The sequence below is a fragment of the Giraffa tippelskirchi genome, chromosome 3 (assembly GCF_054371585.1).
Source record: "Giraffa tippelskirchi isolate mGirTip1 chromosome 3, T2T-mGirTip1v1.2.pri, whole genome shotgun sequence".
Taxonomy (NCBI): Eukaryota; Metazoa; Chordata; class Mammalia; order Artiodactyla; family Giraffidae; genus Giraffa; species Giraffa tippelskirchi.
Window position 1 is genome coordinate 36061302 of NC_137277.1, and position 21790 is coordinate 36083091.

Below are 21790 nucleotides of genomic sequence, written 5' to 3' on the forward strand. Positions count from 1 at the left end.
ACAATGGATACGAATCCATCTGCGAATGCATGGGACACAGGTTCGTTCCTGGTCCAGGAAGATTCCACATACTGAGGAGCAAATAAAGCCGGTGCACCTCAACTACTGAGCCTGCCTGCTGCAACTACTGAAGCCCACGTGCCTAGAGCCTGTGCTCCACCAGAAGAAGCCACTGCAAAGAGAAGCTCACAGGCCACAATGAAGAGTAGCCCCTGCTCACCACAACTAGAGAAAGCCTGTGTGCAACAACGAAGACCCAGAGTAATCAAAAATACAATACTTTTTTTTAAAAGAGAGGAAAAAAAAAGAAATGATGTGCTGGGTACACACTACAACATGGCATAACTATGAAACATATGCTAAATAAAAGTCACAAAAGACCACATACAGTAATGTATTATTCCATTTACATGAAATGTCCAGAATAGGCAAATCCATAGAGACAAAATTTGATAGATTATGGTTGCCTGGTGCCTAGGGGGAAATGAAGACATGGAGAGAGATTACTAATGACTATAAGGAAAGAAGGCAATGGCACCCCACTCCAGTACTCTTGCCTGGAAAATCCCATAGATGGAGGAGGAGCCTGGTAGGCTGCAGTCCACGGGGTCGCAAAGAGTCGGACACGACTGAGCGACTTCACTTTCACCTTTCACTTTTGTGCATTGGAGAAGGAAATGGCAACCCACTCCATTGTTCTTGCCTGGAGAATCCCAGGGACGGGGGAGCCTGGTGGGCTGCCGTCTATGGGGTCGCACAGAGTCAGACACGACTGAAGCGACTTAGCAGCAGCAGCAGCATAAGGAAAAAAGCAGAGGGTGTCTTTTGGTGTGATGAAAACGTTTGAAAATTGGAGTGACGCTTGCCCTCTTTAGATATTGAAAAAAATTGAATTGTACACTTTAAATAATTAAATTGTATGGTATGTGAATTACATCTTGATAAAGCTGTAACTTTAAAAATGTATTGTTCAGGGGCTTCCCTGGTGGCTCAGTGGTAAAGAATCCGCCTGCCAATATAGGAGACACGGGTTTGATCCCTGGTCCAGGAAGATACCACATGCTGTGGGACAACTAAGCCGGAACACCACAACTACTGAGCCCGTGTGCTGCAACCACTGAAGCCTGCCCGCTCTAGAGCCTGTGCTCCACCATAAGGGAAGACACCACAATAAGCCCACACACCACAGCAAAAATAGTCCCCAATCACTGCAACTAGAGAAAGCCCAAGGAGCAACGAAGACCCAACACCACCAAAAATAAATTCTTTAAATAAATATACAAAATTATTTTAAAAAAATAAAAATGTATTGCTGGGAATTCCCTGGCTATTCAGGTTTGATCCCTGGTCAGGAAACTAAGATTCCCACAAGCTGCACAGGGTGGCCAAAAAAAAAATGTAATGTCATCTTTGTTCTTAATTGGTTCACTTCTCTGAGACATTGGTGAAGAGTCCTAGGTGACCTAAGTCACAAGCTCCATGATTTTAAAAGGGGCTGAGTGATGACAGCTCCCAAGGATTCCCTTTCAAAATAGAAGGGGCACAAATAATTTTGACAGAAGCCTAAGATATACACACTCAGATAAAGGGAAGGGCAAAATATTGCACAGTATTGTAGAGTGATGAGACAATTAGTATCCGGGAGACCTCGCTGGCATTGCATCTATGGAATTACCACAGCTCAGGGTATAGTCCTATGCTTTGTAAGCCCCAGCATTTTATTTTGCCAATCAAGTCACTTCTTTAGGGAGCACTTTCCTGACCTACTAGACTAAGCCAACTTTCTGTGTTATATGTTCTCATAGCAAACATGATACCATTTACCACAGATTGTTGGTAACCATAAATCCATTTATTTGTGTGATTACTTTATTAATGTCTGGTCTTCTCCATTAGAATATAATATATATAAGGACAGGAGTCTGGCTGATTTTGTTCACCATTGTGCCCCCAGCTCCTAGAACTGTGCCTGGCAAATATATGGTACATTGTAAATTTAACATTGAGTGAAGGTACACCTGACTGAAACCAAGTGGACTCACAGAAAATTGACAAAGAAACGGCATATCAACTTCTTTATAAATTGATCAAGGACAGCAGAACATCTGTGTTGGCTGATCCATCTGTTCATCTTCTCTATAAGAAAATACAAGTGGAAAGAAAAAACCTGGTCAAGGAAACTTGAAATCAAAGTAAAGAAATTAACTGCACTTACTTCATGACAGCTCTAAAACCATAGTGCTTTTGTCTTCAGTGTAAAAGAGGCCTACCTGTCTCACCTTCAGAAAGAATCCTGGAATAGTAATAATCCTGGATTGAAATTCCCCTGAAAATTATTAGACAATCTTTCTGGCCTTTTTTTTTTCTGATGTGCACACTAAGTATTTGTCTTCAGTCCACACGGAAGACAAGAACTGATTTTGAGAACTGATTCAAAATACAATTGGTCAGATTCTATCTCGTCTTAATGACATTCACATTCCTTTCCCACCTTCTTATGGTTACACCCACTCACCGAGTTTAGAATTCAAATATTCTTGAAAAACTCTCCAGTTACCCTTCTATAGACATTTTTTTTTTTTTTTTTTGCCTCACTGCATGGCTTGTGGAATTTTAGTTCCCCACCAGGGATTGAACCCAGGGTCCTCGGCAGTGAGAGGGCAGAGTCCTAACCACTGGACTGCAAAGGAATTTCCTCTATAGACTTTCACTGGCTTTGGAGGATGTCTTGGCAATTAATTGCATTCATTATTTCCTCATTCCTTTCTCAGAAGGTAACAGTTTAGAGAGTACTCACATTTTGCTCAGGAAGAAGTTTGTCAAATGAGTCTAAATCTGTTCTGGTAGACATTTTTGGTAGGCTTTTTAAAAGTTCTATTTTGAAATAATTTTGGATTTACAAAGAGCTGCAAGTATAGTACAAAGAGTATTGTAAAGAATGTCAATGAAGAGTTGTAAATGGGAACCAACGGTGTGGTTAAGGTTGATTATACAGGCATGTGTCTTTAGTCGCCAAGTCGTGGCCAATTCTTTTGCAACGCCATGGACTGTAGCCCACCAGGCTCCTCTGTCCATGGAATTTTCCCAGCAAGAATACTGGAGTGGGTTGCTATTTCCTTCTCCAGGGGATCTTCCTGACCCAGGGATTGAATCCATGTCTCCCGCACTGGCAGGTGGATTCTTTACCACTGGGCCACCAGGGCAACTGTTATATAGGCATATGAGAACCAATTGTGCACATCTCCTACTAACTCCGAGTTCAATAAAGTCTTATTAGTAACTTAAAGTTGGCACCACGGAAATATTTACATCATGGAAGTTAGCAGATATTGCAAATCAGGGTCCCTTTACCCTGAGCTGGCTGTTAAACATTTAACACCACACCACAGATAAGGAAAATATAGGGAAGGCATCTCTGATGTATTCAAATAGTGTTAGATCAAGATAGTCCAGCAATGGTGTAAGAGGTGGGTTGAAAGGGTGAGAGACTGGAGGTAAGAAGGCCCTTGGAAAGTTATCATGTAGTTCAGATCACAAGCAATGAGTGTTTGGACTAGGAGTTCCTGGGGTAAGCAGCATTTAAATAATTGGACCTTGAAAAATGGGTGGAATTTGGGGGAAAGGTAGAAATAAAGGAAAAGTGCATTCCAAACAATGGGAACAGTGAGAGCAAGAGTGTGGAGGAAGACATGCAGAGTGAAGAGAGAGAGTAGTGTCAGTTGGGCATGGAGGGCAGAGATGGTAAATGAAAGGTAGATGGGGAAAGGAAACCTGGACAAGATCATGGAGTCTTGCGTCTGTACAAAAGAGCACACTCTTTTTTTTTATGTCTTGGAGAGACAATGCCAGTCACTGATGCCACTGTGCTCTAGGAAACTCGTCTCAGCCATGGGTGACAGAAGATCAAAAGGAAAAGGCAGTACCCACAGAATTTTTAGGACAATGAAACTACTCTGTATGGTACTACTGTGGTAGATACAATCATAAATTCACCCAAACTCACAGAATTTATGACACCAAGAGTGAATCTAATGGAAACTATGGACTTGGTGATAATGATGTATCAATGTAGGCTGGTCAATCATGACAAGTGTGCCACTCTAATGGGGGATATTGATAATGTGGGAGGCGATGCATGTGTATATGGGAAATCTCTATACCTGCCTCTCAGTTTTGATGTCAACCTTATAACTGCTCTGAAAAATTTAAGTTACTATGTTTGAGGGGAAACAATGGAGCTGGACTGGAAACAAGGGACCAGTGAAGGGCCTCTCGCAGTAGCCCAAGCGGACAAGAATAAAGGTCTAGATCAAGGCATCAGTGGTGAGGCTGAGAGGAAAAGATGAGCACCAGAGACCTTTTGGAGATCTAATAGATGGAATTTGGTGGGTAGTTGAATGAGGAAGATGAGGTCAAAAGGTAGGTCAAAGATGTCTTCAATCTGTGTATTTGGGGGACATAATGTATTAATCAAGTCATTCTTGAGGATAAATGTAGTAAAACAGGAATGGGGAAATCCACTAAAGGTTCTGGGATTCTGAGATTCTTGGGGAGCTTGCTCAGAGCCAGATGGTGCTTGCTCGTTAGTCTCATAGCAAAGCTGGGCTTAGAAAGGTGGGTAGAACTGGGGTTGAAGACAAATCTTTTTTTTCAATATTTATTTATTTACTTGGCTGCCCTGGGTCTCAGTTGTGACATATGAGATCTTTGGTCCTTAGATTTAGTTGTGGCACATGGGAGCTAGTTCCCTGACCAGGGATCGAACCCAGGTCCCCTGCACTGGGAATTCAAAGTCTTAGCCACTGGACCACCAGGCAAGTCCCCAAATCAGCTATGTTTTGTAACACATTTCCCTTACCTGGAAGGGAAAGGTCTCCAGTTGTATCAAGAGGAATGGTTTTACATCGTTAAAAAGACTGTCAAGTTTCCTTTATTATATAAATACAAATCTATTGTTGAAAAAATTTTGGAAAACTATAGAAAAGAATAAGAAAAAAATTAACCCAAACCCAACACCAGAGGCAACTGCTATGAATCATGTATTTCTTCATCCTTTGTTTTATGCCCTTTAAAAAATACATCTCAGGTCCTAGTAAACAGATTCTGTGTTGCATGTGAAGATAAATTGTTGGCTGATGGAAGGAATTTCCAGATGCAAGGAAAAGCCAGGCCAGGACTGGTGGGGGAGTGGTGGGGGTTTTCTGTGGTACAACTGTTTCACAGTGAGAATTTGTCCTTATCAGAGGACCTTGGCAGGGACTATTGTCCCTTCTACCTTCAAGGGTTGCATGAAAGTCATACACACCAAATGAAGCTTTGGATGTGTGCTAAGTCGCTTCAGTTGTGTCCAACTCTGTGTGACCCCATGGACTGTAGCCTATCAGGCTCCTATGTCCATGGGATTCTCCAGGCAAGAATACTGGAGTGGGTTGCCATTTCCTTCTCCAGGGGATCTTCCCAACCCAGGATCCAAACTGCATCTCTTATGTCTTCTGCATTGGCAGGTGGATTCTTTACCACTAGTACCACCTGGGAAGCCAAATGAAGCTTGAGGATGAGCAAATGGGTAATGCTAAGGTAAAGGGTGCGCGGTGGAGGGTTCTTGGACCCCCTTTTGTAGCACCCAGCTGCTGGGATCAGAGCAGAAACCTTGACTGCATTTGCTCACTCATCCATTCATTCAGTTAACATATACTGAGTCCATTAAGTGCCAGATACTCCTGATACAAGGGTGGTGAGTTTAGCAGTGTGGTCCCTGCCCCACAGTTGGGAGGAGGAGATTAACAGATGTATAACCTTGGCTCAGTTCAGTACCAGTGACTGATGGGTTTATGAGTGACAGTTGGTATGAGATAAGAGGAGCACTCTGAGAAGATGCCTGAGGGATATTTTGTGATTTTTGACCTTGCTTCTTTGGAAGTTAAGAGGGTGGAGATGGAGAAGAATGAAACTGGAGTGGTTCTGGGCCTGAAAGAAAAGCCCAGAAATTCTCCCCACCCTTCATTCCCAGAGGTCTTGCAGAACCCAGGTGCTAGGGAGAGAAGACAGCAAGTTCCTTAAAAACTGGACCAAGCGAGTAGGGAATCAGGCTGGAGATGAAATAGGGACCCAGCTCATAGAGGAAGGAAACTCAGTGAGATCATCACAAATGACTCTAGAGCATTAACTGTGATCATTCATTTGCTCAGTCATTCACTCTCCAGGTGGAAACTGAGGCCCACTTTGTGGCCAGACTGAAGCAGTAGCCAGGCAGCTGCAGAGCAGAGCAGTGCAGCCGATGGCAGGGCACATGGGGGCTGAGAGAGCACCAAGATGGGAACAAACCCAGTCTGGAAGCCTGGCAGTTCTTTTGGTGTGGAGACACCGGAGCTAAGGAAGCTGGAGAAAGATTGATCTTCAACAGGGCGAGGGAGGGCCTGGGAGCTCAGTAGGAGAGGGAAAAAGCAAAATTGACTGGGTGTGAGCCCTTCTTGAAGGATTTAGACCCAAGAAAATAATACTTCAAGGTTGAAGGGAAAAAGGGTGGAATGAATAGGGAGATTGGGATTGACATAAATACACTACTATGTATTTTATCTTCTTGGACTTCCGAAATCACTGCAGACGGCAGCCATGAAATTAAAAGATGCTTGCTCCCTGGAAAGAAAGTTATGACAAACCTAGACAGCATATTAAAAAGCAGAAACATCACTTTGCCGACAAAGGTCCGTACAGTCAAAGCCATGGTTTTTCCAGCAGTCACATATGGATGTGAGAGTTGCACCATAAAGAAGGCTGAGCACCAAAGAATCGATGCTTTCAAATTGTGCTGGAGAAGACTCTTGAGTCCCTTGGGCAGCAAGAAGATCAAACTAGTCAATCCTAAAGGAAATCAACCCTGAATATTCATTGGAAGGACTGATGCTGAAGCTGAAGCTTACTTTGGCCACCTGAAACAAAGAGCCAACTCATTGGAAAAGACCCTGATGCTGGGAAAGAATGAGGGCAGGAGGAGAAGGGAGCAACAGACATGAGTTTGAGGAAACTCCAGGAGATACTGTAGGACAGGGAAGCCTGGTGTGCTGCAGTACATGGGGTTTCAAAGAGTCAGACACAACTTAGCAACTGAATAACAGCAACAAGAACCTACTATATAGCACAGGGAATGTTACTCAGTGCTCTGTGGTGACCTGAATGGGAAGGAAATCCAAAAAAGATGGGATATATGTGTATGTATAGCTGATTCACTTTGCTGTACAAGCAGAAACTAATACGACATTGTAAAGCAACTATACGCCAATAAAAATTAATTTAGGAACTTGCCTGGTAGCCCAGTGGTTAAGAATTTACCTTCCAATGCAGGGGACATAGGCTCTATCCCTGATCGGGAAGCTAAGATCCCACATGCCTTGCAGCCAAAAAAACCAAAACACATAAAACAGAAGCAGTATTGTAACAAATTCAATAAAGACTTAAAAAATGGTCCACATTAAAAAAAAAAGATTAGGAGACCAAGACTTCCAGGTGGTCTAATGGTTAATACTCCATGTTTCCACTGCTGGAGGATGTGGGTTCAATCCTTGGTTGGGGAACTAAGATCCCAGACCAAAAAAAAAGAAGATTAAGAGACCACCTGAGAGAGGATTAAAGCAATCCAGGTGTGCACACACCCATATCTTACCCTTGAACCACTGCCATAAAAACTCTTCACTAACTCCTCCTGGGGTCTGGATACACAATTTTGAGAGGCATGAGTCCAGTGTGCCTCTCTTTGCCTGGGAGGATTAAAGCAATCCAGATGTGCACACACCCATATCTTACCCTTGAATCACTGCCATAAAAGTGAAAGTGAGTGAAAGTGAAGTCACTCAGTAGTGTCCTACTCTCTGTGACCCCGTTTTTCTATTTCACCCAAAACTCTTGTCCATCTCTGAGACTCAATTCGGCACTGGTGCATAGAAGTTGTTTTCAGCATCACTTTGGTCCAGTCACTTAGCCTCTCTGAGACCAGCTCTCACCTATGAGTTTAGGGAGCTCAACACTTACTTCACAGGGAGCTCAGCCTGACCTGGGCCTGTAAATCTTATCTATGCGCAGGGCTCCAAATGCCTGACTTCAGCCCCAACTTTCTCCTGAGCCACAGATCCATCCCTCCAAATGCCTGCCTGAGCTCTCTTCTTGGATGTTTCAAAGAAGCCCCAAACCAAACTCCAGACCATGTTCCTCTTCCAGGGTTTTTCATGGAAATAAATAGCATCATCATCCACCCACATTCAAGCTAAAAACCTAGATTCCTTGATTCCTTTTCTCTCACCCCCACATCCAGTCCACCACCAAACCCTACAGACACTATTTTCAAAACGTACTTCAAACTGGTCACTTCTCTCCATTCTCATTCATCCATGCCCCATCACCTCTGCCTCCCTCCAATTTTTTTTCCCCAAAGCAACCAGCCAAGTAGTATTTTTTAAACATAAATCAAGTAAGGGAGGTTGTATGTGCCTGGGGACAGAGGGTATACGAGAAATCTCTGTGTTGTCTGTTTAATTTTGCTGTGAACCTAACATTGTTTACATATATGTAGGCTTCCCTGATGTCTCAATCGTAAAAGAATCCCCTTGTGATGCAGGAGATGTGGGTTAGATCCCTGGGTCAGGAAGATCCCCTGGAGAAGGAAATGGCAACCATTCCAGTATTCTTGCCTTGAAAATCCCATGGGCAGAGGAGCCTGGCGGGCTATAGTCCAAGGGGTCAAATAGAGTTAGACATGACTGAGCTATTGAGCACACACATATATGTATATATAATTACATATTTATTTATTTTTGGTCGCACTGCTAAGCATGTGGAATTTTTAGTTCTGCACCCCCTGCATGGGAAGTCCCTAAAACTGCTTTAAAAGATACAATTTATTGGGGATTTCCCTGGTGGTCTTCAGTAGGTAGGACTCCTTGCTTTAACTGCTGAGGGTATGGGTTCAATCCTGGTCAGGTAACTAAGATCCCACAAACCATGAGGAGCGGCCTCCCAAAAAAAATGTTTATTGAAAAAATAAAACAGACCATATCACTCACTTCTCCTTTTAAAACCCTTCGAAAACTTCCTATTATTCTTAGGATAAAATCCAGATTCCAAAGCTTTGGCTGGTCTGGCCCTGCTTATGTCATTCTTCTCCTTGTTCATATTTTCTTCCAGTTTTTCTGCCTCAGGGCCTTTGCACTAATATTTTTCATGTGCCTGGAGCTCTCTTCCCTAATCCTGACATTTTGTTGCCTTCTTCTCATCCTTCAGGTCACAGCATAAACTGTGACACACCTTCTAGCAGTGTCTTCCTAAGAGCCTAATTCTAGATTATTCCCCTACATCCTCCTCTCTTCCATCACATCAATCTGTGCATTTCCTTCATGGCTTTTATTATATCTGTTATTATCATGTATCTCTGTTGACTTATTATCTCCTTTACTAGACTGTAAGTTGTGTGAGGGCAGGGAGTATCTTGTTGTTCAGTCGCTCAGTCATGTCCAACTCTTTTTGACCCCATGGACTACAGCATGCCAGCCTTCCTTGTCCTTCACTATCTCCCAGGGTTTGCTCAAAATCATCTCCATCAAGTTGGTGATGCCATCCAACCATCTCATCCTCTGTCATACCCTTCTCCTCCTGTCCTCAATCTTTCCTAGCATCAAGGTCTTTTCCAATGAATCAGCTCTTTGCATCAGGTGGCCAAAGTATTAGAGCTTCATCTGCAGCATCAGTCTTTCCAATTCACCACTATTTCCTCAGCACTTTTTTTTTTTGCCACACCTTGAGGCATGTGGGATCCTAGTTTCCTGACCAGGGGTCGACTATGAGTATGTATATTTTATTGCAAACCACTGGAACTATTTTTGGTTATTTATTGGCCAAGCTGTGCAGCTTGTGGGATCTTAGTTTCCTCACCAGGGATTGAACCCAGGCCCTCAGCAGTGAAAACATGGAGTCTGAACCACTGGACCACCAGAACTATTTTTAGTCCCACCTGAAGTCCCACATGAACTATTTTTAGAAGATGCACAGAGTTGCTAAGGAGCACTGTCATGATCATTCCATCCACTCTTGTCTTTCCCATCCCATGGTCAGAGGAAGGTACTCAGTAAATGTCAGTGAAGTTAATTCAAACAGGGAATCCCTGGAACTTTGAGAACAGATTTAGTGTTGTGGAAGCTGAGGAAGAGGGTGGTCTGGGTGGGAGGCATCTGTGTTTGGGTTGTCTGTTGGTTTCCTAGGGTTGCTGTAACAAATTGTCACAGACTTGGTGCTAAAAACAACAGAAATGTATTCTCAAAGTTCCATAGGACAGAAGTCTGAAGTCAAGGTGCTGGCAAGGCCGTGCTCTCTTCCAAGTCTTGAAAAGAGGATCCTTCCTGGCCTCTTTCAGCTTCTGGTAGCTCCGGGGGCTCCTTGGCTTGCAGCTGCCGCATTTCCACCTCTGCTCCATCATCACACGGCAATGTCCCTTCGCGTCTGTCTTTACATGGTACTTTCCTCTTAGAAGGACACCAGTCATATTCGATTAGGGCCCAGCCCAATGACCTCATCTTAACTTGATTTCATCTGCAAAGACCTTATTTCCAAATAAGGTCATATTCACAGGTACCAGAGGTTGGGGCTCCTACATATTTTCTAGGGGAACACAGTTCTACCTATAACAGGTCATCGCTGAAGCAGTGTGAGCAGACAAGCTCTCCAAAGGCTATAGAACCAGGACAGAAGAACTGGGGACTCTGGCCTTTAGGAAGGGGCAAATAAAAGACTGAGGAGCCCACGAAGAAGTCTGAGAAGGGGATGGTCTCCAGTCACATCTGTCACATAGACAGAGGTGAAAGAACAAAGGCAAAAAAGTACCCCTTGAACTAAGTAAGTGGGCAGCTGTCAGTGTCTTTCCTCATGTACACCCGCCCCCCCAAGGGAGGAAACAGTGCCTGGGTAACACAAACAGTCTTTTAAGAAATTTAGTTTTGAAGCTGGAATATATAGAATGAATAAGCAACAAGGTCCTACTATAAAGGCACTGGGAACTATATTCAATATTCTGTGATAAACCATAATGGAAAAGAATATGAAAAATAATGTGTATATATGTATAACTGAGTCACTTTGCTGTGCAGTAGTAATTAACACAACATTGTAATTCAACTGTGTTGTTGCTGTTGATTAGTTGCTTCAGTCACGTCCAACTCTTTGCAACCCTATGGACTGTAGTCCACCAGTCTCCTCTGTCCATGGGATTTTCCAGGCAAGGATACTGGAGTGGGTTGCCATTTCCTTCTCCAAGGGATCTTTTCAACCCAGGCATGGAACCCTTGTCTCTTGCTTGGCAGGTGGATTCTTTACCACTGAGCTACCTGGGAAGCTCCAATTCAACTATAGTTCAATTAAAAAAATTAGTTTTGAAGGAAAAGTCTGACATATGGAAAGGACTAGAGGGAAAGTGGGGCCAAGGGATTGTTAGGGAAGATGTGAAAGTGGAGTCCCAGCACAGTTGAAGGAGGTTGATGGCTTAGAAGCCGGGGTCTGGAGTTGGGCTACTCTGCACTGGATTCTCAGCTTGGCTTGTTCCACAACTGTGCGATTTTAGGCTGATTGCTTAACTTCACCACACCTCTGTTTCCTTATCTGGAAAATGGGCATAATTATACTAGTATCCACTTCCCAGGGCTGTTGTAAGGAGTAAATGAATGAGGACATTGAACGTGCTTAACATAGCATGTGGCACATACTAAGTGCTCAATAAATATTAACTCTTACTGCAATTAATTTTTTTTTTTTAAAGCAAGACAAGGAAGAGGTTTCAAGAAGGAGGCAGGAAGTAATATCAGATATAGTAGCTAGGACAGGAGGTAGAGAGAGGGCAGAGAAAAGGTCAAGGATTTGGCAGAGTGCTAGCAAAACCTGGAAAAGGAGAGGGCAGAGCTAACACTAGCTAAAGAGCAAATGGGAGAAGAGAGAAGGAGCTGTAGGTATGAAACTCTCAGTAGCAGCTGAGAAATAAGAGAGCAAGTGTTAGAAGAGAGAAAAAGCAGCAGACCTTGATTTGGGCTGCATAGAGAAAGTAAGAGGGGAAAGTTGCTGAGTGTTTGGTTCTAGGAGCCAGGTAGAGGCAACAGTATCTTGTAAATCATTCAAATATTTCAATTTGGTACCATAAATCTTCACCTTTGCTGTGCTGAGCCTGGGCATCCAGGGGAAACTGTTCTACAAAGAATGAATGGCTACCAAGGAATGATTGTGGATAAATGATGACATAAATCAGCATGGGAGTAGGGAAAGAGGAACCTGGATGAGGACTTAGGTTTCAGAAGCCTGAGGTGCAACTGGCTAGAGGATACCTGGCTCAGAGTCTGCTAAGAAGGTGGGAAAGACTCAGGGCTGGAGACACAGGGTTTAAGAACCATCAGTAGCAGAGTCATCAAAATCAGGGGAGAGGATAAAATGTCCTACAGAAGGCAGGGAGCAGAAGACAGTCCAGGAAAGATTGAGGCTGGTGGAGAACAAGGCACAGGAGGACAAGAATGAAGGCATTGGGGAGGGAGGGAAGGTTAGGCTGTGGAAGCTTTAGCAGGAACACTTGTGTGGTTGGAGTTGAAAGGGAACCCCAAACCAGGTCCCGAATGTCTCAGGAAGAGGTTGTGGACCATTGCCAAAGCCATCTCAGTGGAGTGCTGGGGACAGAAACCGGGTTTGGGTTGGTGGGGTATGAAAGAAGGATGGGGAAGTAGAGACAGTAAAGACTTGTATTTCAGTAAGTTTGCTGTTAAGTTGATGGAGAGATGCAGAGCAAGAGTTGAGCAGGCAGGGTTTTTTATTTATTTATTAACAGCGAACAAGATAGGCCAGATTGCAGGTGGGCAGGAAATGACAGAAAGAGAGGGACAGAAAGAGGAGGAAACCTGGAGCCCTTGTTATCTACAGCAGTTAAAAATAATGAAATAACAGGAAAACTACATGCACAAACCCTTCAACTGAATAGGGATAGTAATTTGCAAATCTCTGTGGCACCGGCTACTTATCCAAGGGGAAGGAGAGTTTATAACTGCTGTATGTCTAACTATTGTTTCATGCCTCGTCTGCCAAAAGTCTTTTTCCTGTAGCACCATCCCACCCTTGGTCTCCTGACATATTTTCAATTTTACTACCAACAGGGCTCACCCTTCCTGTGACCTTCCTCTCTCTCACCCTCTAACCTTAGTTAACCAGTCCACACCTGAGCTCCCTCTGTACCTTCCCAGCATTTCTGTGGTTTTTCTTTGGTTGCATGGGTCACACTGTGAGTTACCTTGCTTGCCTCCCCCAGGCTTGGTCTCCTGCTTCTCCTATTCCTGCAGCTCGGGGTGTGCATTCTAAGTTGCTTCAGTCTTTGAGACTGAAGTGGACTGTAGTCCGCCAGGCTCCTCTGTCCATGGAATTCTCTAGGTAAGAATACTGGAATGGGTTGACATTCCCTTCTTCAGGAGATCTTCCCAACTCAGATATTGAACCCGCGTCTCTTACCTCTCTTGCATTGGCAGGCAGGTTCTTTACTACTACCGCCACCAGGGAAGCCAGGGAGGACACAGGTAAGTCGGTCTTTAAAAGTCTAAAAGAGGGTGGTCATTTCTGTATCCTTTACATGCTGGACTTGATTTAGTTGTTTTCGCATCTTGTCTGTTTCTCGGGACCCGACGTCCTGGCAAATCGAATCTTCAACTACGAAAGGGCTGGAGCGGTGGGGCGGGCTGGGTAGCAGTTGGAAGGGCAGAGAGGAAGCCAGGGGAGACCGCCTCCCGAAGCGGCAGGCAGAGGGCGCGCCGGTACCGGGATTGGCAGCGGCCGCAGCTGGAAAGGGGACGCCGGGCTGGCAGGGTGGTACTCCGGACTGGGGAAGCGCACGTGGGGGTCGGGCAGCGCGTGGCTGCACGTGTGGTGCCCCGGGGCTTGCTGTTCCGGCTGAAAATACGCGTCCTGCTGGGGTCGGGAGACTGCCCTCGGTGGGAGAGACCCCTGGAGCCGCATCTTTCCAGGTGGGAGATTGTGGCTCCGAGGCCTGACACCAGGGCTTCCAAGAAACCCGGGGCAAGCCTCGCACCGGGCCTCAGTTTTCTCATCTGTGGAATGAAAGTGAAAGTCTCTCAGTCGTGTCCGACTCTTTGTGACCCCCACGGGCTATACAGTCCATGGAATTCTCAAGGCCAGCATACCGGAGTGGGTAGCCTATCTCTTTTCCAGGGGATCTTCCCGACCCAGGAATCGAATCGGAGTCTCCTGCATTGCAGGCGGATTCTTTACCAACTGAGCTATGAGGGAAGCCTCATCTGTGGAATGCGGACTATTTATCTGCTCAAGAAATATTGAGTGCCTATGTTGTGCCAGACTCTGTTCCAGGAGTCAGACATAACTACACAGTTCTTGCCATGGAGTTCACTGTCTAGAGTTTCGGTGGGGACAGGAATAATGTAAATAAGCAATTTCTATTTCCAAAAATGCCATGAGAAAAGTAAAGGATGAAGTGATGGTGAGGAGTGATATATAAGATGGTACTTGAAGAAGTCACCTATAGAGACATAGTGGCCCAGGAAACTGGCTTGAGTCTGAAGAGCGTGGCCAGTTGCATAAAAGAAAGAAGGTAAAGGGAGCTGCCAGGGAGAGGGCAGGGAGCTGGAGAGGGAGGCCCAGCCAGAGACCAAAGCACCCAGTACTGTGGATCCTGAAACTGATCTCCGGTGGAAAAGGTCAGCGGTGGTTTGTGAGGAGTCTGGGATTGCTCGGAAAGGGTTCAAGAGCAAGGGAAAAACAGTTGCAGTCAACGCGTGCAGGGTGTTGATTGCATAGATGAACGCGTTTATCAAAATTCAGCGAAGAATTGTGCATTTTGCTGTATGTAAATCATACGTCAAAAACAACCCAAAAAGTGTGAGAGTGCTCGGCCTTGAGAGAGCAACTGTGACCTGGGAAAGTCTGGTTGGCCCCGAGGGCTGATCCCGCAGGTCAGGGTACACCGCATCCTCTAGGGAGATGGTCGAGCAGGCTGGGAGAAAGCAACTGCATCTGGCGGTGTGCGGGGAAAGGTGTCTCTAGAGTGGAAGTGAGCCGTGCCGCTCACAGCCAGGACCAAGGTTACGGGCTCAGGCCCCCGCCCGGGTTGTCAGGAGCAACCTTGGAGCTGCGCTCTCGCCCCGCCCTTCGCGTAGAGGCCAGGTGGCGGTTGGGGCGCGACCAGCCCGTTTGATTTCCCGCGGCCGGTGGAAAGGGGCGGAGGGGGGAGGGGAAAGCGGCCGTCGGCCAATGGGTTGGGTTGGTGCGGTCACGTGACGGCCTCGGGGCGGGGCCCAGGTGTACTTACTAGGCTGCGGGCGGGGGCCGCAGCCTCCGCGCGAAGTCCGGGAGGCGGGGCTGGCGTGCGGACCCTGGGGTTGCTCCGCTAGGATTGGCCTGCGGCCGGGAGGCGGGGCCTGCACGCGCCGCGGCTGCGGGATACGATTGGCCTCGGTTCAGGGCCGGCTGCCGGCGTGCAGGCTAGGCTCGGGGCGCGAGGACCGAGCGGGGCGGTGGGTTCGCGAGCCAGGGGGAGGGGCCGGGGCGGTGGCGGCGGCGGCGGAGGAGGTGGTGGTGGTGGCGGCGGGGGCCGGTACTGGACCCGGCGGGATGAGCGAGGTGGAGGCGGCAGTGGTGGCGACAGCGGCCCCCGCGGCGACGGTGCCCGCGACGGCGGCAGGGGTGGTAGCGGTGGTGGTCCCGGTGCCCGCAGGGGAGCCACAGAAAGCAGGAGGCGGGGCGGGCAGCGGCGGGGTCGGAACGGCCTCGGGCCCAGCTGCTGGGACCCCCTCGGCGCCAGGCCCCCGCACCCCTGGCAACCCGGCGACGGCGGCCTCGGGAACCCCCGCGCCCCCGGCCCGGAGTCAGGCGGACAAGCCGGTGCTGGGTGAGGGGCGGGGCGCGTGCCAGGGCGGCTCTAAGGGAGAGGCGGGGGGGTCGACGGGCTGGGGGAGGGGCATCGTGGAGCCCGGCGGGGTCCGGAAAGCCGGAGACCGGTATGGCTCGAGGCTCAAAGGACCATTGGACCTTAGAGAGTTTCCCTGGTGGGAAATTCTGCAGTGTCTTCCTGGGTGAGAGGGAGTGGCTGGCCGGTCCAGCTAGGGTCTGACCACGCCCCCGGGGCGGGAGACTTGATCTTGTTGATTTGGGCTAGTATTAGGTAAATATCTGAGCCCGGGAAGCAAGTGCACTAATGACCCTTACAATAGGAGGGCTAGAGAGACCCCAGTTATGACCTGAGGGCGGAACTTCGTGGACCACGTAAGTACCCGCTTCTAAGTTAAGGGCCTAGATTTGTAGGATGTGAGGAACATGCCTTAGAATTGGAAGAGGTTTGAAACCCTGAGCCTTGAGTAAAACCTGGTTGGCATGAAGTTTAGCTTAATAGATAATAGGTTGGTTGGATTTTGGAGTGTCCCAAAATTGAGTCCAACTCCATCTCTTCCCCCTATCTTACTGCCCCCACTGCATCTCTGCCTGGCAGCAATCCAAGTCCTGGGCACTGTCAAATGGTTCAACGTGCGGAATGGTTACGGATTCATCAACAGGTATCTGATGAACCCAGGGAGGGGGTGGAATGGGTGTCTTCCAAACTGATCTATGGGACTGGACACCTTCCCAGCCTCATCACTACCCCTACCAAGGCACATGGTTGCAGTGTCCAGCTGATGCTGATTGAAAGTCTTTAACCACAGCACGGATGTGGGCATGACGAAGCCTCCTCCACATCTTCAAGGGCAGCAGAGGGTTAATGATCTAGAAAGTTGGCAAATCTGGCTCTGATCCTCGCAGCTGGTCTGTGTCACCTTCTGGTTTAGTTTGCTGCCGCCTTTGGGGCAGAATGTACCTGCTCTCTGTGCCTCCGGCCGGAATCCTCACTCATTTCCTGTTTTGGGCAGCACACATAGCACTCTCATAACTCATCTCCCTTAGAGAGCTGTTAGCTCATTGAATCCCCCACCTGACGGGACTGAGTCTGGTGGGGGTTGGGGAAAGAAGGCACCAGCCCAGCCTGAGGCTGCTGCTTTCCTTCTGCAGCACCCCCGCACCCCCAAAACTGGGAGGGGCCATAGTGTCAAATTCTAAGCAGAGTCAGGTCTCCCCCAGTGGGCCCTTCCCCAATCCAGGCACCCTGCCCGGCCCAGCCCTCCTGGGAGGCCTCAGTTCCCTCTTAGCAGACTGACCTTTGCGCAGATCCAAGCGCTTTAAAGCCAGAACACTTGTTCTAGGGAAGGGTCCTTCTCTAATTCTGGAAACTGAGGACTCCTAGGAGGTTCTGAGGGAAGACCTCTTCACACCCACCCCCCACTGGGGTGCTAGGGTAAACTAAGGTGATGGGCAAGGTAGTGACAGAGAATGATCTAATATCTTCTTTCTCACCCTTGATCTCTTGGTGTGCTGAGAGGGGGCCTGACCCTGGGGTTCACCTTCAGGCTGAGAATAAAGTTTTGTGGGCTGTTTGGAGCCAGTTCTTGACACGTTTTCCCTTCCTCAAAGGTGTTCTGCACCTCTGCTCCTGTCCCTACTCACTCCCTCTTTGACTGCAGAAGGAAGGAGACTGAGAGGAATTCTCCACCCACGATGTGGGTTGGGGAGCAGGGGTTGTTGGCTGGGGAGAGTGACACCCAGCACTACCAGGTTCTAAGGTGCCCCGGGGTAGAGGGTGGGGAGCTCTGCAGGTAAAGGCTGAGCCAGCTCCTTCAAGGTGCCTTTGCCACCCCTGCAGCCCTTTCCTCATGAAGCCCAGGTTTTTCATGGAGGTTTTAGGGGTCTGCTCTTCATACCCGCTTCAGGGGGCCCTATTGGCTCTTGTCTCACTCTCTGGGGCTTGTTTAACCCCAAGCAGCCATGGAAGGTGGAGAGAATGGGGCCACAGGTCTTGGGAATGGGCAGTTAGGGAGGCCTCAGCAGAGGTGAGTGCCTTACCAAAATCACTACCTAACACCCCATCCTGTCCTGCAGGAATGACACCAAGGAGGATGTCTTCGTTCACCAGGTAAGAGCTGGGATGGCTTTCTGAGGGGTGGAACCCACCCTCCCTGATGGTCTTTGCCACTGTCGTCTTAGCAGCACAAGTCCTGGCTCTCCAGCTTTCACCTCCCACCAGGAAATAGTTCCCTATCCATCCCACAGGTGCTGTATTAACTGCATTGGCCCCAGTTGTGTTAGGTTGTCTCTGTAAGAAATGTGCCTGTTGCCCTCTGGGCACAGCACGGCTCACTCCCTACTGGGACCTGTGAACATCCCAGGAACGAATCACAGGCGGTGTCCAAGGGAAAGGACACAGGCTAGCGCTACTTGGGCGCAGTGGTTCTCAAAGTGTGGTCCCCGCACCAGCAGCATCTCCTGACGTCTGGATTCTCAGGCTCACTCCAGACCTAGCCAATCAGTCAGGCTTGGGGGCGGGGCCAGCTGCCTGTTTTAACTAGCTCTCCAGGTGATTGTGATGCACGCACAGTTTGAGAACCACTGCTTTGGTGGAAAGCGCGCTCAGTGGGACTGAGGTAAGAAACACAGTACCTGTTACCCACTTTGCAACTTAAGACTGTCGGCTTTTTGTTTGGCTTTCGAGTTCATGTTTCTTGCTTCCCTTCTGGAAATCCCTGAGGGGTCAGGGGAGGAGGGAGTGAGTCCTGGGGACCGTGGTAACTACACAGTTGTTCCGAGGCCCCTAGTTTGTGGCTTTTCCCCTGCTGAACTTTGCCTTCTCCTTGCCTCACCCTCCAGCCCCAGCTTACAAGTAAAATTTTGAAAAGAATGGAAGTGGGTTGTGGGCCCCACAAGGGTGCAAGAGATCCTGGCCATTCTCACCTTTTTTTCTCCTGGCCTTTCCTTAACCAGACAGCTATTAAGAGAAACAATCCCAGGAAGTTTCTGCGCAGCGTTGGGGATGGGGAGACCGTGGAGTTCGATGTCGTGGAAGGAGAGAAGGTTCGGGGGCTGCGGTTGGAGAGCCTGCCAAACCAGGGGAGGGTGGCCTGGAGGTCCCCCCCAGGCTCTGCCTGGGCAGCACAGGCCGTGGGACCGGGATTGTGTTCTTGAGCAGAACTTGTCATCCTTAAGGCTCTGGCTGCTTCAAGGGATGTCCTAAAAAAGGTGTCCTTGTCACAGTCAGGGCTCTCTCTGCAGTTCAACAGGCCCATGTTCTCCTCTCAGAATCAGCCCTCCAGGAGTTGCTTCCCTGCTGCCAGCCCTCTTTCTCCATCCCCACCACACCTCCAGGCTAAGCCTCATGAGGGTCCAGTGGCAGCTATTTCAGAAGGACTAGTTGCAGATGCGGCCCCTTCCAGAAGGGTCTGAACACCACTGGCCCCTGCTCCTCTGGGGAGGGTGGAAAGAACCAGAAGTTAGAGGAGCTGGAGAGGGGTCAGTTATCTGGAAGGACAGAAGAGAGTGATTCAAGCCAGACTGGGAGGATTATACATCTGTCGTGGGAGCTGATTCTCACCAGTTCCTCCCCACCCCCTCCCCAGGGCGCGGAAGCTGCTAACGTAACTGGGCCTGGGGGGGTGCCTGTGAAGGGCAGCCGCTATGCCCCCAACCGACGCAGGTTCCGCCGATTCATCCCCCGGCCCCGCCCAGCTGCCCCGCCACCCATGGTGGCAGAGGCTCCATCGGGCGGAACAGAGCCAGGCAGCGAAGGGGAGCGTGGTGAAGACTCCGGGCAGCGGCCCAGACGACGGCGCCCACCACCCTTCTTCTACCGACGACGCTTCGTGCGAGGCCTTCGGCCCCCCAACCAGCAGCAGCCCATAGAGGTGAAGGGGACTGGGAACATGGGAACCAGCTGCCCACATCCTGGAAAAGGACCAGGAATTAATGAGGCCAGAGCCCAGAGGAAGCAGGGTGGAAGGTGGGCTGGGAAGAGCTGTGGACACCAAAGCAGCTGGTGCCACCCAGCTCCCCCTGGCCTTTGCGTGTCCCTAGGGCACAGACGGGGTAGAACCCAAAGAGACAGCCCCATTGGAGGCAGACCAGCAGCAGGGGGATGAGCGGATACCCCCACCCAGATTCCGGCCCAGGTACCGAAGGTAAGACTCCTTTTCCTGGGCCCTGGCTTCCTCTTCACCAGCCAGTGTGGGGACCCGAGGATGAGAAGGGGAGGGGCCTGAAGCCAGAGGTCAGGAGGGCTGGGCCACTGAGCCATTACTGCCCAGGTGTCCAGGGTTAACAGGCACCCCTCGGATGGGATGGGAAGGCAGGCTAGTCCGCCCCTGCTGGGGGGGTCCTGGGAGGGAGGGATTTGGTCTGCACTGGCTCCTGTCCCTTCAGGGTCCTCACTTCTCGCCCCAGGCCTTTCCGCCCCAGGCCACCCCAGCAGCCCACCACAGAAGGTGGGGATGGTGAGACCAAGCCCAGCCAAGGCCTCACTGATGGCTCCCGACCTGAGCCCCAGCGCCCACGAAACCGCCCCTACTTCCAGCGGAGACGGCAGCAGCCCCCGGGACCCAGGCAGTCCACAGCCCCAGAGGTGAGGACCTGGGACTGTGTGTGGGGGGCCAGAGAAGGAAAGAAAAGCCTGGAGCCAACTTCCCCCATCCCTTCTTCCCCCACACCTGTCTTCCTTTCCCTTTCCTTCCCACTCTCTTTGTCCCCCCTTCTCCTGGCTCTGCCCCCACTCACTCTGGCTTCAAGGCAGCCTGACACCCAAGAGCCAGGACTGCCAGGTCCACCCCTGGCAGCCACCCCCCAACCCACCCACCAGGAAAGCCCAGCAGAGGTGTTGGAGCCCACGTTGCCCCCTGCAGACTCCCTCTCAGCTCTGCTGGAGCCCCAGCACCAGCCTGTGGATGGGAATTAAGGGAGGAATGGGAAGAGAAAAGGTGCAAGAGGTTGAAGCTGGGGGCCCTGAAGAACAAGAGGGTCTCAGCCAACCACCCTTGTTCTCTCTAGACCTCAGCCCCCATCAACAGTGGGGACCCCCCAACCACCATACCGGAGTGATTCCAACTCAAAGGACACCCAGAGCCACCATCTGGTGAGTGGCAGGCCCAGAGCTGGGTACCAAGAGGCGGGGGTGGGGCTGGGTGATAAGTTGCTGGTGTGATTTTTTTTTTTTTCATCTCTCTTCCTCTCAGGTATCTGCCAGTTTTTCCAACTGACCTGCATCCTACCCAGCACCTCCCTCCCCTCTTTCCCATAATTCATGACATCAAAACACCAGCTTTTCCCCCCATTCCTTGAGACTCAGGAGGGCCAAAGCAACAGTCTTTTGCTTTTTTTTTTTCTTCTCTCCCTTACCAAGGGTTGAAGGAAGGGATCCATCCTTATTGTTCAGAGGCATCAACTCCCTCCCCTAAATCAGGCTGAGAAGGAACCAGCCAGCTCTTCCCTCCTCCTGGTTGTTTTTCTTTCCCACCCCAGTTTATTTTTTGTTTCCCTGCTCCCTCTACCTCTGAAGCCATTTTATGAACTGTCATGTGCCACCTGAGCCTCCAGTAAAAACAAAAACGGGCTTTCCTGTTGTCTTGGTCTCTGCCTCTTTTCTGTTTGAAGCCTTGTTGGTAACGCACTGTTGAGGGTGGCAGGAGGGAGAGGGGTTGGTGGGCAGGGCCTGCTCTCGGATCCTTGTTCCCACGGTTCTAGCTGTGCAGCTCTGCAGAAGTGCCTTCATCCCTGGGATACTGACTTTTCCCATCTGTGAAATGGGACTATTGCCTCCCTGGTAGAATGAGTGATTCCTGAACTGCCAAGAGCAGGGTCTGGTACCTGCAGCGTCAACTTACTGAGGCTTTACTACTATTAACAAGGGCAGTGATTC

The 21790-nt window shown here is 49.2% G+C and overlaps 1 protein-coding gene and 1 long non-coding RNA gene across 6 annotated transcripts; one reads left to right on the forward strand and one right to left on the reverse strand.

Annotated features, from left to right (window-relative positions):
- Positions 1-1830: 1830 nt before the first annotated feature.
- On the reverse strand, positions 1831-18425 carry LOC145541679 (uncharacterized). 2 transcript variants are annotated; one of them, XR_014079216.1, is made up of 6 exons: positions 17956-18425; positions 17410-17570; positions 15338-16915; positions 13510-14102; positions 13295-13411; positions 2043-2136 (listed from the first exon to the last, which is right to left on the reverse strand). It is a non-coding gene; the product is annotated as an uncharacterized LOC145541679 (long non-coding RNA). The 2 variants fall into 2 exon arrangements; XR_014079217.1 differs by lacking the exons at positions 17410-17570; positions 17956-18425 and having other exon boundaries at positions 1831-2136; positions 13295-13427; positions 15338-15948.
- On the forward strand, positions 15571-21485 carry YBX2 (Y-box binding protein 2). 4 transcript variants are annotated; one of them, XM_081578753.1, is made up of 9 exons: positions 15571-15916; positions 16514-16577; positions 17992-18025; positions 18871-18960; positions 19503-19787; positions 19957-20060; positions 20302-20500; positions 20923-21007; positions 21108-21485. In XM_081578753.1, exons 1-8 carry the CDS (start codon positions 15640-15642, stop codon positions 20971-20973), a joined length of 1104 nt encoding a protein of 367 aa, XP_081434879.1. In that variant the 5' UTR covers positions 15571-15639; the 3' UTR covers positions 20974-21007; positions 21108-21485. The 4 variants fall into 4 exon arrangements, with proteins under 4 accessions (XP_081434879.1, XP_081434880.1, XP_081434881.1 ...); XM_081578754.1 differs by having other exon boundaries at positions 20323-20500; XM_081578755.1 differs by lacking the exon at positions 15571-15916 and adding an exon at positions 15977-16100.
- Positions 21486-21790: the final 305 nt, after the last annotated feature.

Excerpts from the sequence above, each read along its gene's own strand:
- YBX2 (XM_081578753.1), top strand. The coding sequence starts at position 15,640 with ATGAGCGAGGTGGAGGCGGCAGTGGTGGCGACAGCGGCCCCCGCGGCG. Across the intron at positions 16,578-17,991 it reads GGTTACGGATTCATCAACAG|GAATGACACCAAGGAGGATG; the intron begins GTATCTGATGAA and ends CCTGTCCTGCAG. Across the intron at positions 18,026-18,870 it reads AGGATGTCTTCGTTCACCAG|ACAGCTATTAAGAGAAACAA; the intron begins GTAAGAGCTGGG and ends TTCCTTAACCAG.